Source organism: Heterodontus francisci, chromosome 8 (assembly GCF_036365525.1).
Source record: "Heterodontus francisci isolate sHetFra1 chromosome 8, sHetFra1.hap1, whole genome shotgun sequence".
In the NCBI taxonomy this organism is placed as follows: Eukaryota; Metazoa; Chordata; class Chondrichthyes; order Heterodontiformes; family Heterodontidae; genus Heterodontus; species Heterodontus francisci.
The window spans coordinates 42,856,363-42,871,058 of NC_090378.1; the positions used below are offsets into that span (position 1 = coordinate 42,856,363).

General features: G+C 41.0%; 1 protein-coding gene across 4 annotated transcripts in view; it reads left to right on the plus strand.

The window, feature by feature from the left end:
• LOC137372783 (ERI1 exoribonuclease 3-like) overlaps window positions 1-14,696 on the plus strand; it is a 419,417-nt gene that overhangs the window by 194,060 nt on the left and 210,661 nt on the right. For all 4 annotated transcript variants that reach the window (XM_068037025.1, XM_068037023.1, XM_068037021.1 and 1 more), the window contains exon 7: window positions 10,398-10,497. In XM_068037025.1, the coding sequence (XP_067893126.1) occupies window positions 10,398-10,497 (100 nt within the window). The remainder of the gene's footprint in view (window positions 1-10,397; window positions 10,498-14,696) is intronic.

Here is a 14,696-nt window from a genome sequence, read left to right on the forward strand (position 1 = left end):
ATTTTCATAGTGTAGGAAAAGAAAATAACAAGAGATACCCTGTACAAATTAGTTATGCTTTGGAAAAAGTCGCTGTATAATTAGTATGTGTTGAAATTATGCTTCAGTCACAGTTTTTAACGATAAGATGTCTTTTGTAAATGCAAAGTAATATGAGGCAGTGGCTTTAAATGCCTTCTCATCTGTTTGTTAAATATAAATGCACAGAATGTCTCCAGGTCAGTATTAACCTGCATTTAGATTTTCAGTGTAGTGCTACTTTCCTTTTCTGCGCCATTACGAATATCTTATTCCATGTAGGCCGCAAATGCTGAATAGACAATGAAATCACAGCATGTGAATTCAAGCTTCTTGCACGGGTCAAAGGCTGCAAGTCAGTGTACTTTGTCATGTGCTATAGATCTATGTATTTGGTTAACATCTGTGACATACAAACTTATATTGAATTGTTCTTATACATTCCAATTAAGTGTTAAAATTCTGAATTTTCTTGCATAAATGTGCTACATTTTTCTTTATTAAATCAACATTTTTTCTTGCCCTTCCTAATATTTTGGGATTAGATAAGTATTCTTTATGAATTAGAAGTGAAATGTTAACCACATATTTCTAGTTGCTCGCCTTTCTCCCGCTTTCCACATTTCCACAATGGGTCTATTCGGAGCTATACGTAGTCCCACACCCATCTTTGAGAAGATCTTTGATTTGTGTGTAGGTTAAAGATTAGAATGTTATTTTAAATGTGTTCCTATAACTTTCATATGCACTAATAATTCGTTAACGCACATCCAATCTGTCATTATGAGAAAATATGAGTCAGGTGATAAGTCTATAATCAGTTGTAAAACATAAGGCCCATGTGCCCTATCTATCGCATAAGGTCATTTTTTTCCCTGACCTCAATGCATTTTTGAGTTCAGCCAGTTCTGAGTGTAGTTCTACAGAGACCAGGTAAGTTGTTACATCCTGCCCTGTGACCTTGCTGCACTCTTATTATTCACCACAGCAGTACTGATGAGTTGGAAGTGGAGAGGAAAAGGTATGCCCAGATACACTACATAATAAACTCTGTCTGTTTATGTTGTGAATTTTCATTATTAGAATATTGTTCAGGCTGTGCTTGTGTCCTTAATCATTATAAACCACTATCACAGATGATCACTTTGTATGTTAGCCCTGCAGCTTTCTAAGAAGGATCCACGCTGGTCCCTGAAAATTAGCATTATAAACCACTGCTGTATACTGTAAAAGTTACCAATCTTTTTTCACAAGGGAAAAACATAATTTGTTAAAAGGAGGTAAAAGTATAAGTCATTCTTTTTACTGTTATGCTTCTGTCCATATATGTATATAATATAATTGCACTCATAATCCATAAGCTATTTCTCAGCTGTTACATATTTTTCTGGTCAGAGCATATTTTGATTGTCATTTACCAGAGTTTTAGAAATTGCAATTGGTGCAGTAACTCGATGTTAATTGTGGGTTGCTAAAGGTTTTGGGGGAAATTTCTACCTGTCTGTTGCCCTCTAATATTGCTGCTTTCACTCCAAATGTAAACCAAATGTAAATGTGCATTCTCATGTCTGCACAATGGCAGGACATAGGAATCATTATAATACAGAACTCTTAATGGGCTTAAGCAGGTATTTAAACCCCACATTTGCAAACAAGAGAACAGACCAAGGATTTTTTTGAAACTTTTCCTATATAATAGATTCTGGTAATTTATTTAGCATGCTCGGGAGCAGATTACTGACCATGTCTGCTGTATGCAGAACTCATCCGACCCAGATACTTTAGGAAAAAGGTGGCTGACCTTTAAAAGCTCTAGCCTGACCATAGCACTTTGTTTAATGAAAAATGTGTGCACCAAGTAGCCATGCTGTTTGTACAGACACATGCTAAGCATTAAAGCAAGCTTATCTATGCAGTCCTCCATGAGAGAAACAGGTCACTGAATACTTAACATGTAAGGCCATATTACAGCACAAGAGAAATGCAAACAGCAACTTGTAGGTCAAACTATAATCACACAAAAAAAAACTAAATCCAGTTGGCAGAAATTTTTAACCTCTGCTCAAAACATGCGCAAAGTGTGCCGAACATCTGCTGTTCCTGCGCAAAGCCACCATCAGGAGGCCCAAACCAATTTCAGGTTTGATTTGAATTCAGCTAGAAAGTTATGAATGTCAAACAAGCATTCTGCTGCAGCAGTCTGGTTTTGGAAGGCTGGTCGGCAGGTCAGGCCTGTTGAGGTCAGGGGAGCCAATTTCAGGAGGTAGGGGAACGTAATAATGGGCTGGAGCCTTTCTGTGTCGGCCCTGGCTGTACAAAAATCTTTTAAAGTAATACCCGGATACTTAACCTTTTCCTGAGAGACCTGCAGCAGTCCCTTTAAGTTAGGCCTCTCAAATCCTAGAACGACTGGGCCCACCGTGCACAGTACATGCTACCCCCATGTGTACATGAAATTTGCAATTGGAGTCATACCAGTAGAAAAGAGGTATCCAAAGTGCCCACATGAATTTCCTCTGGTTTTTCGTTTTCTCCAGCAAGAAATGGCAACTAACAATTAAACATCACCCAGAGTAAATCTTATGAACTAACAATTGCAGGATGCATGTTCAGTTAGTATCAGACGGGATGGACTATAGGATGGGCAGCTGTATGCACTGTATATAATATTTAAACTAGCAATATCTGAATACTAGTTATTTGCTTGCAAGACACCATAGCAAATAATAAAGGGTGAAAAAAAGAAAAACTTGCATTCATATAGTGCCTTTAATAATTTCAGGAGGTCAAAGTATTTTTGAAGTGTTGTAACATATAGGAAATGCGGCAGCCAATTTGTGTACAGCAAGGCCCCACGAGTGAAGCCTCATTCCAGAAACTTGAGCATGTAATCTAGGCTGACACTTCAATGCATTACTTGAGGGTGTGCTGCAGTGCGGAAGTGCCATTTTTGTATGCAATGTTAAACTGGTGCCCAGTTTGTCCTCTTGGGTGGACATAAGGATGCCATGGCACTATACAAAGAAGAGCAGAGGACTTCTCCTTGTGTTCTGGTCAACATTTATCCCTCAACCAACATCACTAAAGCAGCTTATCTGGTCATTATTTCATTGCTGTTTGTGAGATTTTTCTGCGTTTCCTGCATTACAACAGTGACTATACCTCAATAGTACCTCTGTAAAGGTGCTGTAAACTGCTTTGGATGTCCAGAGGTCATGAAGAGCTAGTCCAAATAACAACACTAGAACGAATTAGGCGAAGTGAAAATAAAACAACCAGTGAGTCAATCCTGTATAACTCATTTTTCCCATTAAGTACCTGACATCACTCAGTTTATTTTCATTAAACTGTATTCCTGTCGTTTATCCTCCATATGCTACCCATTCATTGTCAGGTTCTCCCATTAACCGGTATTAAATACATTTTGAACAAACATGTACACTGTGTTGTTCTCTTTTCTTACCACTTGAGGCTAAGTACACATCAGGCATCATGAACAGACAGATTTGTGGGGAGGCTTTCCACACCTTTAATTGTGGTCATTATTTAAGAATTATCACAAACTGCTCAGCAATTTGAGACTGCTAGGCTCTTAACAGCATATGCAAATTGCATTATAGCTTATCTAAAGTAATTTTTTTTGTAGTCTAATTTAGTTCACAGATTTTGAGTAGTATATTCGTATAACATATGTCTGTTTGTCTTTTGACATGGTTCAGCTCCCTGCATCTTAAGCCAGATGGATAAAAATAATTACAAGCTCTATGACTAGTGGATGTATTCCCTTTTAAATGAGCAATGTAATCAGAATGTTTTTTGCTCTGTGTAAAGCAAATGAATTATTTCAGAGTATGTGTAGCATAATTTTAGTTTTCATCTTCAGGGGATGTTGGTGGGATTACTGGTGAAAATTCTGCTTCCATCAAGTCTGAATTCCACACAGCAGTAATCAGAAAAAGCTTTTGTCAAAAAAAATGTCCAACGGATGCTTACAAATTGTCATGACTGTGCCAGTCCTGTACACTGCAGTCGGATAACGAAAACATGCCACTTTCAAGATATTTGGTGTGTCCAATATGCAAAGCCACAAGGCCACACCATTTATTCGTGTTATGCTCCATTTTTACGAAGCATTAGTTTTGAAGACCGTTCCAAATTTTGACATCATAATTTCAAAAAAACTCTTGAAAAATATATTTGAATCCCTGCTAATAACTCTTAAACATGTTTCTTATCTAAATGCATTCTGTTTTTATTATGATGAATAACATATTACTTAAAATAATTAATTCTTATGTAAGTTAGTTTAATTTGAAAATAGACTTACCCCACCGACTCAAACTGTAGGCTTTAACTTTATGAAGGCATAAATCGTTTAATTGTTACATTTATAAAGCTTAATGATTTTTAATTAGATCTAATTAGCACAAGTAAATATAGTTGTCACAGTATAGATTTTTTTGCCTATATAAGTCTTTTATCAAATTTTATTTACTGAACTTTTCCAGCAATTTTACATTTTAAAATTTAAAATAAGTAAATTTAAAAGAAAATTGCTCTTTGACCAGGTCAGCTGAATATGTGGGGACTGATTTTCATATGCCTACGTTACGCTGTAAAATGGGGTTTTAGGCAAATGAAATTATTTTTTAAAAAAACAAGTTTTGCTCATTGGCCACCTGAGACTCAACCGACTAGATTTTTGAGCTGTTGCCAGAATGGATGGCCAGCACTCCCATCTGAAGTAGGCAGGTACCTTATTTCAACCTTTAAATAGGGCTTCAATTGCCATTGTATGACCTCAGTGTCAATTTTGTGGACCAATATGTGGGGTGCAGGCTGTGCATGCTCCATTCATTGGTCTCTGGCATGGTGCAGACACTCCAAAAACATATCAAAAATGTTTTTAGTTATCTTCTTGAGTCCAGGAGCAGCTGCTCCTCTCAGGTGCCACAGAACTACTCTGGTTTGCTGCTGGTTATTATGCCCCCCTCATCTCTCTGCCACTTGGCAGGAATCACCTTCCTCACTGCCACTAGGACTGGACTGTCTGCCTACTCAGTCTAGGAAGTGGACGACTTTCTGTCCTCCTTCTTGCATTCCATCTTGGAGTGCCAGTTCTGTATTTATAGCTCGCTGGTCATATTGCTAATGAAGACCCAACCGCCAAGATGGTTTTGCCCTCTCGTATTTTAGAGGGAATAGATCCAAAAAATGATGACATTATTTTGGCTAATAACATGTCTAAACAAACAACAAAAGAACCTATTTCTGCTACGGTAGTGCAGTAGTTGGAGGAGCAGCTGATAAAAATGTCACAGTCCAAACAATGTAATTTTTCCAGGTTTTCTTCGTATATTTGCGAAGAATATTTCTCCCACCTCCACAATAAAACACCCATGATAATTTTCAAAAATGCGCTGTATTAAGCAGTGAAGTGATTGATACAGTTGAAGCTGATTAACCAGAATAGCTGGTAGAAACACCATCATCTAATTTTTCAGGCTATCTCCATTAAAAAAGCCAATCTGCACTGATTTAAATACTTTTGGAATCAATTGGTGTCTAAAATCTTTGCTATAAAGAAGTATCTCCCATCAAATGCAGTCCCTCTTCCATTAACAAGCATCAATTATAGAATCAGAACAGAGTTCCAGCATCCACAGTACTTCGCTCTTATCAATTATATAATGTTACAGATGCAAGGATCAAATAAATGTTGAGGGTTTGATTGAGAATTCAGCATGTTTTAAAAAGCATCAATTACCTTTGAAAACTAGTACATTGTAACGATACAGCACACAGACAACTGTTACTGCACTACCTGTGCCTTGTGTTACATTCTAGATGCCCTGTGGCTACCTGCTGCTCAGAATGCAGTAGGACATGTTGCTGACATTTAAACTGGAGTACAAGTAGTCTTATTCATGGAGCTGCCTGAAGCTAGCATGTTCCCTGACCATTGAGCAAAATGACAAGATGCATATCTGACTGCTTATGACCATGATTATTTGCCAGAACTTCAGCCCTGGAGTTATCAGATGACTGCTAACAGCTTTTTCTAAAAAAGAATCAGCACTCAACACTGTCAAAAACATAAAAATTACACCCTTGCTATGCCTGTAAAGCTGCTGTCAGACTGGAACTTTTATCAAATTGAAGAATACTATGAAATTTATACTGTGTATTATGTTTAAGGGGGGAAAGATAAAGTTTTATAATAGTCACAAAGTATCCGATTCCCTTGTAACATTCAGTGAAATAAAACTTGATTGCACTGCAGTTCGTAGCATGTGCAAGAATAGCACTTCAGTTTGTGATGCCTGCAAATGGCAAATATAGTCTCATTGAAAATGGAATAAAGGTTGGAGTGTGTTAGAAAGATATGACACATTTCATGGTTTGGAAGATGTTAATAACTGCAATTTATGACATCATCTGAACCCATTGATGTATTGCTTCCTTGTAACACATTCAATCCTTTTTGTTATCCTTTGTATATGTTCTGACTATGATTTCATAATGATTAGTTGCAGTTATCATTTGATGAGCTTTCCCTGCTTAAAGAGGAATAAAAGTGTAGGTAGAGTAGGAAATAATAATCTTACCAGATATTTCTTCATAATTTAAAAAAAATCCTTTCAGAGCATTCTTTAAGCCAGGTTGAAGTCTCACCTACCACTGTTTGCAAGGGAGCCACACTAGGACGCTCCCTATAACTGAAATCACTTGAATATGGATTGAGATCTTTTCTTTCTCTTTAACTCTCACCATTAGTTATTCAATGCACACATCTTCATATCAACCACCTGGACTTCAGTGTCCTTCATAATGCTTTCCTCTAATGAAAAGAATGGTACAAAACAGAATAAGACCAACCACACACATTCCATAGTACATATGGGAATGATCTGGAGTCTGTTATCTCCTCTTGAGGTGCAACAGACACCAAATGAACCATTTGATGAGATTAGGTTTCAAACTTGCCTCAGAGAACTTAAATAATGAAAAGTTATTAAAATTGGTTAAAAGTAAGGAGAAATAAACTGCAAAACTGGAATTCAATGGGGATCAAAGGAAAAACTCTCTAGTGGCTGGTTCACAGTTGATGTAAAGGAAAAGGGAGGTGGTGACATACTGGTATTGTCACTGGACTAGTAACCCAGAGACCCAAGGAATTGCTCTGAGGACATGGGTTCGAATTTGAATTCAATGAATAAATCTGGAATAAAAAGACTCTTTGGTCTTTCCTTTTCCCCTTTTCCCTGGCTCTATACTTGCTTAAAAATTATTAGGCCACAAAATTCAGCTCTGCAGTGCCAGGTTGTTTGGCGCTAAGTGTGCTTTTATGGCTCCAAAATGGTAACTATGGCATGCATGCCACTTTTGGTGTGAGTTGCGCCAGATACCATTTTATTGAGAACATTTGTGCTTGTGCATGGAGCGTCCATAGGAAGTATGCAGAGTAGACAGATGGTAACATCAGTCAGCGTGTAGCATTCCCATTTTGGAGCTCAACCCTCCAGCCAGCGCTGTCTTTTAAACACATGTACACAGCTGAACATATGTTCAGCAACAAGAAGGAACCCTATCAGTGCTACTTAAAGCGATCATCAACTATTTCAGGTCAGTTGCTGATTCTTTTCTACTGGCTCTTTCTGAGGTTGTGGAAGTGTTTAGAAGTTGTTTTAAGAGTTCCTTGAAGTTGCTAAAGTCTACATGGATTGGTGTGGCACATGTCAAAGGACTTTGCCTTAACTTCAAGGATTCTACAAAAACCACTTGGTCCATGAATTCGGTGCAGTAGTATGCATCCCCTTGGACTACATCATGACAGGGAGAATGAACAGAGGTGACATAGAGCAGGACTAGCTGCTGGAAGAGGGAGGAGGAGGAGGGTGAGAAGGATGTGCAGTTCTCCTACCTGAACCTCAGCGAGGAATGGTGTATCAGATGTCTGTGCTTCAGGAAGGACATCCTCACTGAAATCTGCCATCTGCTGCAGCCACAACTGCAAACTCTGGGCAAGGCATTGCCAGTTGCTGTGAAACTGATGGTGCTCATGAACCTTTGTGCAACGGGCTTCTTCCAGGCCAGAGCAGGTAATATTTACAACATCTCCTTGATTGCCATCCATTGTTGCATTAGGGATGTCACTGAGGCTATGTATTCCAAGAGTGCCAAATAAATTTTATTCTCTATTGCCAGAGAGGAGGGCGGAGTGAGCAATGCAGTTTTGTGAGGATTGCAGGCATCCCTGTGGTACAGAGTGCTATTGACTGCGGGCCGTTGCTTTAAGGGCGACACATGTCAGCTCTGAAATGTACCACAACACAAAACAATTCCACTCTGTCAATGTTCTGCTGGTATGCGACCATATGCAGTATGTTCGCTAATGATAGCACAGTGTTCAGTTTCATTCACAACTCGGTAGGTAATGAAGTAGTCCATGCCCGCATGCAGCAAGACCTGGACAACATTCAGGCTTTAGCTGTTAACTGAGAGGTATCATTTGGACCACACAAGTGCCAGGTAATGACCATTTCCAAGGAGCTTAACCACCTCCCCTTGATATTCAACAATTGCTGAACCCCCACCATCAACATCCTGGGCATCAGCATTGATCAGAAACTTAACTGGGCCAATCACATAAATACTGTGGCTACAAGAGCATGTCTGAGGTTAGGTATTTTGTGGCAAGTATCTCAATTCCTGACTCCACAGTGCCTTTCCACCATCTACAAGTCGCAGTCAGAAGTGTGATGGAATGATTTCCACTTGGCTGGATGAGTGCAGGTCCAGCAACACTCAAGAAGTTATGGTGAGGGGAGGGAGAGAAAGCAAGAAGTGCGTTCTTACACCATCTGCAGCTTGTGAATCGGAAGAGATTGTGGTATGGGGGTAAGTGGCATGTGAGGAGGAGGATTAAGTACGAGGAACTTCGATAGTTTCAGCCTCGTCCCAGTCATGGCCACACTGGTGATGGCAACTACTGTCTCCTCCATCGGATTAAGGGAATGCAGCCACGCCTGTTCACTGGTTAGCTCCTGCGGCCTCCTGCGAGAGGGAGGGAAGTGTGAGAGTGAGTGTGTTTGGGCGATGTAGCTGTCATTAGCTGTCATGGTTGAATAGCTGGCAATGTGGGCAAGCTGTGAGATGTGAATGTGAGGCTTCCAGTGGGTGCTAAGTGTGTGAGGGTGAGGTGAAATTATGAATGTTAGTTTTTTTTTTATAGAGATACAGCACTGAAGCAGGCCCTTCGGCCCACCGAGTCTGTGCCGACCAACAACCACCCATTTATACTAATCCTACATTAATCCTATATTCTCTACCACATCCCCACCATTCTCCTACCACTTACACTAGGGGCAATTTACAATGGCCAATTTACCTATCAACCTGCAAGTCTTTTGGAGGTGGGAGGAAACCGGAGCACCCGGCGGAAACCCACGCAGACACAGGGAGAACTTGAAAAATCCGCACAGGCAGTACCCAGAACTGAACCCGGGTCACTGGAGCTGTGAGGCTGCGGTGCTAACCACTGCGCCACTGTGATTGATAGAGATTATTGGTGGGCGAGTGATGGGGGTGTGGTGCATTGAGCAGTGTGAGGCTAGTGGTGCACTTGGTGCAATATAGCATTTATAGGAACATAGGAGCAGGGGTAGGCCATTCAGCCCGTTGAGCCTACTCTGTCATTCAGTTAGATCATGGTTGATCATCTACCTCAAAGCCATTTTCCCACACTATCCCCATATCCCTTGATGTAATTAGTATCTATTGGAAGATACATTCACTGACCTTGATCTTGTGAAGTAATTGAACTCTTTATGGCACTGCATCCAGGTCCTCGGGGCTTGACTCCTGGTGTTGAACACTGGTTATATGGTTCCACTGCCTTTCGAAAGTTTGTCTAGAAGGCCTCTGGTCCTCTTTGGATAGATCTCCTCTCCTTTCCACCTCCTCCACCAAGGCATCTTTTGCAGCATCAGAGTACCTTGGAGCACGCGTTCTCCCTTGTTGCACCATAATTCACTATTCTTCCTGCTCAGACTCCTGCCCACAAACAGTTGCAAAACCTACTCCAGTCAGTATGCACCTCCCTTTTAGGCTGCCTTTAAGTAGTGTAGGTTATCTTTAAGTGGTGTTAACGTCAACAGTGCTGCCTGCATTGGAAGCAGCGGGTGCGAGTTAAATGCACATCTCGATCCCTGTGCCTGTTTTCAGTTCTGATGGACTGTCATCAACCTGAAGCTTGTTTGAACTCTGTTTCTCTCTCTATTGATCCTCCCTGACCAGATTTCCAGCATCGGCGATATTTTGCTTTTGTATGTATAATTCTTTGTTATTTATTCATCTTCATTCCTTTTGATCTCCAGGCATACAGTTTTGCAATGGGAAGTTATCCAAAGAATGGACTGCCATTTATGATCAAAGGGTTGAATTTGCAACACATTGGCAAACTACATAGTGGGATTGGTGAGTGCATTAGAGTTACCATTCATTTAAAATAACAATGTAAACATGGAGTTACATGGAAAGAAAAATCTGTGTGTGCTGAAATAATCGACAGTAGGCTTAACTGAATTGTCCAACTACAAAACTGTTCAATAATTAACATTTCCTTTTTGTTTATATGTTGCCTGCAATATATTTGTGAAGTAAAGTTGTTACTCTAAAATTTTACAATGGTAATATTTAAAAACTGATCATTGCAGCAATGCCTCATACAAGCAAAATGTATTATATGTCTTGCATACTTCAGGTAAAATAGATCCGTGGAGCATCCCCTGCATGATCTTGGTACTTTTTCTTTTCCTGCCAGAGATAAAGTGTAATGGAGATAGAATTCAACTTCGGTGTGAGTGCAAAACGAGCAGATTGGTTTCCTGTTTATATACCCTGCTTAATTTTCCTTTCTGTTGAACTTACAGTGAAGATGATTTGTACAATCTTTTCACAACTTTTCTCATAAAGTAGAAATGAGAAGTCATGAATGCCTTATTTTTAATTTTGATAGTTACATGTAACTTTTTATTTCACACTATAAAGTTGTATTGATTTAAATGTTTAAAATGTTTTAGCATTTAAGTCAAGAAAACCTTGCATTGATTTCTCTCAGTTTTTTTGTAATATAAATAAACACAAGTGGATCTCAGACTTATAAATGCCAGCTTGATTCAATTGGAAGCAATTTTCCTCTGAGTCAAAGAAGATTGTCAGTACAAGGCCCACTCCAGGCCCTGAGTACATGATCTATACTGGCCCTCAGTACAGTAGTGAAGAAGGATTGTTAGAGGTGCAGTCATTTGGATGGGACCTTAGACTAAGGTTCTGTCTGCCTGCAGATAGATGCTAAGGAGCTTGTGACAGTATGGCAAAAGCAACATGTATTGCTTTCTAAATTTCCGTTTTGTCCTTGTATTTGGGGCGGCACAGTGGCGCAGTGGTTAGCACCGCAGCCTCACAGCTCCAGCGACCCGGGTTCAATTCTGGGTACTGCCTGTGTGGAGTTTGCAAGTTCTCCCTGTGTCTGCGTGGGTTTTCTCCGGGTGCTCCGGTTTCCTCCCACAAGTCAAAAGACTTGCAGGTTGGTAGGTAAATTGGCCATTATAAATTGCCCCTAGTATAGGTAGGTGGTAGGGAAATATAAGGACAGGTGGGGATGTGGTAGGAGTGTGGGATTAATGTAGGATTAGTATAAATGGGCAGTTGATGGTCGGCACAGACTCGGTGGGCCGAAGGGCCTGTTTCAGTGCTGTATCTCTAAAAACTAAAAAAATTTGTGTAAGTCTTTTCTGTTCGTGTCTTTTACCTCATTTTATCTCATGCTTAACTGCTGTTGGAGCTGTTGTCTTTTTTTTTTAAAAGGTTATGGTCTGGTTTTGTATTGTACCAAAAACTACGATGAATACTTGCCACTGTTTGTAGTGAACATATTTTTCATCCCTTCGGAGTTCACTTTCTTAAATTTAAAACCATTGTTTGTGACACCCTCTCAAACATAATATCAAATTCAGTCATATTATGGTCACTATTCACAAGATGTTCCCTTATAGTCAGACTGATAACTAATTCTGGCTCACAGTTGATCACTAAACTTAGTATCGCCTTATCCCTTGTAGGTTCTAAAATAACTTGTTCTAGCAATTGATTGCCTTTACTGCTTGAGCTATTCAGCTTCTCCTAATCTATGTGAAAACTAAAATCTCCCATTAGAACCATATCGTTTCTGTTACGTGCTTCCCTGATCTCTGCATTAAGACGTCCCTGCCCCACTACATCACTACTGTCAGGAAATCTGCAGATAACTCCTACCAGAGTCTTACATCATTTACAAAAGCAAAATACTGCAGAAGCTGGAAATCTGAAATGAAAACAGAAAATGCAGGAATTACTCAACAGGTCAGGCAGCATCCGTGGAGAGAGAAACAGAGTTAACGGACTGAATTTTATGAGGCCTCCGGCGTCGAGGGTTGTGGCGGGGGCAGGGCGGGGCGGGGGGCCTGTAAAATTCTTCCAGTAGAGGCCCACCATGACCCCTGATGGCGAGAAGCCCCCGCCACATTTTACCGCCGGTGGCGAGGCCTCAGGGCGGCACCGCCCCCCCCCACCCCGGGCAGGGCCTTCATTTCAATATTAAAATTATTAAAAGCATTCACATGAACCAACCTTGTCCCGGCGGCCTTCCCATGCCGATATTCCGGACGCCAGCTGGAATTCCTGCGCCTTTGGAACTCCATTTGGAGTTCCGAGGCGTGACACTGGTGGGGAGGGGGAAGCAGTGAAATCTTCAGGTCGAGAGTGGTGTGGGAGCAGGGAAAACCACTCCAATTGGTTGTGGGGATGGTGGGAAGGGGTTGAGGGTCAAATGTTATGAAGGTGGGGGGTTAAAGTTTGTCATTTAAAAAATTAGTTTTCCGGGGGTATACAAAGAACAAAGAAAAAAGAAAATTACAGCAGAGGAACAGACCCTTCGGCCCCCCAAGCCTGCGCCGATCCAGATCCTCTATCTAAACATGATGTCTATTTTCTAAGGGTCTGTATCTCTTTACTTCCTGCCCATTCATGTATCTGTCTAGATACATCTTAAAAGACGCTATCGTGCCCGCGTCTACCACCTCCACTGGCAACGCGTTCCAGGCACCCACCACCCTCTGTGTAAAGACCTTTCCACGCATATCCCCCCCTAAACATTTCCCCTTTCACTTTGAACTCGTGACCCCTAGTAATTGAATCCCCCACTCTGGGAAAAAGCTTCTTGCTATCCAACCTGTCTATACCTCTCAAGATTTTGTACACCTCAATCAGGTCCCCCCTCAACCTCCGTCTTTCTAATAAAAATAATCCTAATCTACTCAACCTCTCTTCATAGCTAGCGCCCTCCATACCAGGCAACATCCTGGTGAACCTCCTCTGCACCCTCTCCAAAGCATCCACATCCTTTTGGTAATGTGGCGACCAGAACTGCACGCAGTATTCCAAATGTGGCCGAACCAAAGTCCTATACAATTGTAACATGACCTGCCAACACTTGTACTCAATACCCCGTCCGATGAAGGAAAGCATGCCGTATGCCTTCTTGACCACTCTCTTGACCTGCGTTGCCACCTTCAGGGAACAATGGACCTGAACACCCAAATCTCTCTGTACATCAATTTTCCCCAGGACTTTTCCATTTACTGTATAGTTCACTCTTGAATTGGATCTTCCAAAATGCATCACCTCGCATTTGCCCTGATTGAACTCCATCTGCCATTTCTCTGCCCAACTCTCCAGTGTATCTATATTCTGCTGTATTCTCTGACAGTCCCCTTCACTATCTGCTACTCCACCAATCTTAGTGTCGTCTGCAAACTTGCTAATCAGACCACCTATACTTTCCTCCAAATCATTTATGTATAGCTAATTTTATTTATTGAGAACTCATTGAGGGGGTGGCAGAGGGGGATGCAAAGTTTGAATCAAATTTAATTGATGATAATAGTGTGACGGTACCTTTAAACATTTAAATTTACCTGAAGGGCTTGAAGCCCTTTAAAAATGGTGCCGGTACCTGCACAGTAGCGCCGGACACCATTGACGCGGACGGATCGACCGACCCCTCTATGTCATCGGGAGCAGCCACTCCGCCCCCTCCATTTAAATGAGCCCCCGCGCGAAATATCGCGGTTGCTCAGTGATGGAGCATCTATGCCTGAAGACTGCCGAGTCAGAGCACGCCGCTGCGATTTGCGGCACGCTCATAAATTTCAGCCCAACGTTTCAGGTCTGTGACCTTTCATCAGAACTGGGAAACGTTAGGGATGTATTATGTTTTCAGCAAGTGAAAGAGGTGAGGTTGGGAAAAAGAACAAAAGGGAAAGTCTGTGATAGGGTGGAGGGCAGGAGGAACTAAATGACAAAAAGGTTGATGGTGCATGATCAAAGTGAGTAGTAATAGGACAAGTAAAGAAACAGAAGATGTGCCTAGAGGAAGAGTAAATGGCAGGATTGTGAATATCTGCTGTCTGAAAGCAAAGAAAAGGATAAAAGAGAGAAACAAGAGAGAAAGAAAAAGGAACCAAAATGGGGGCAGAGGTTATGGTCTAAAATTGTTGAATTCATTGTTGAGTCCAGCAGGCTGTAAAGTGCCCAATCGAAAGCTGAGGTAGTGTTCCTCAAGCTTGCATTGAGCT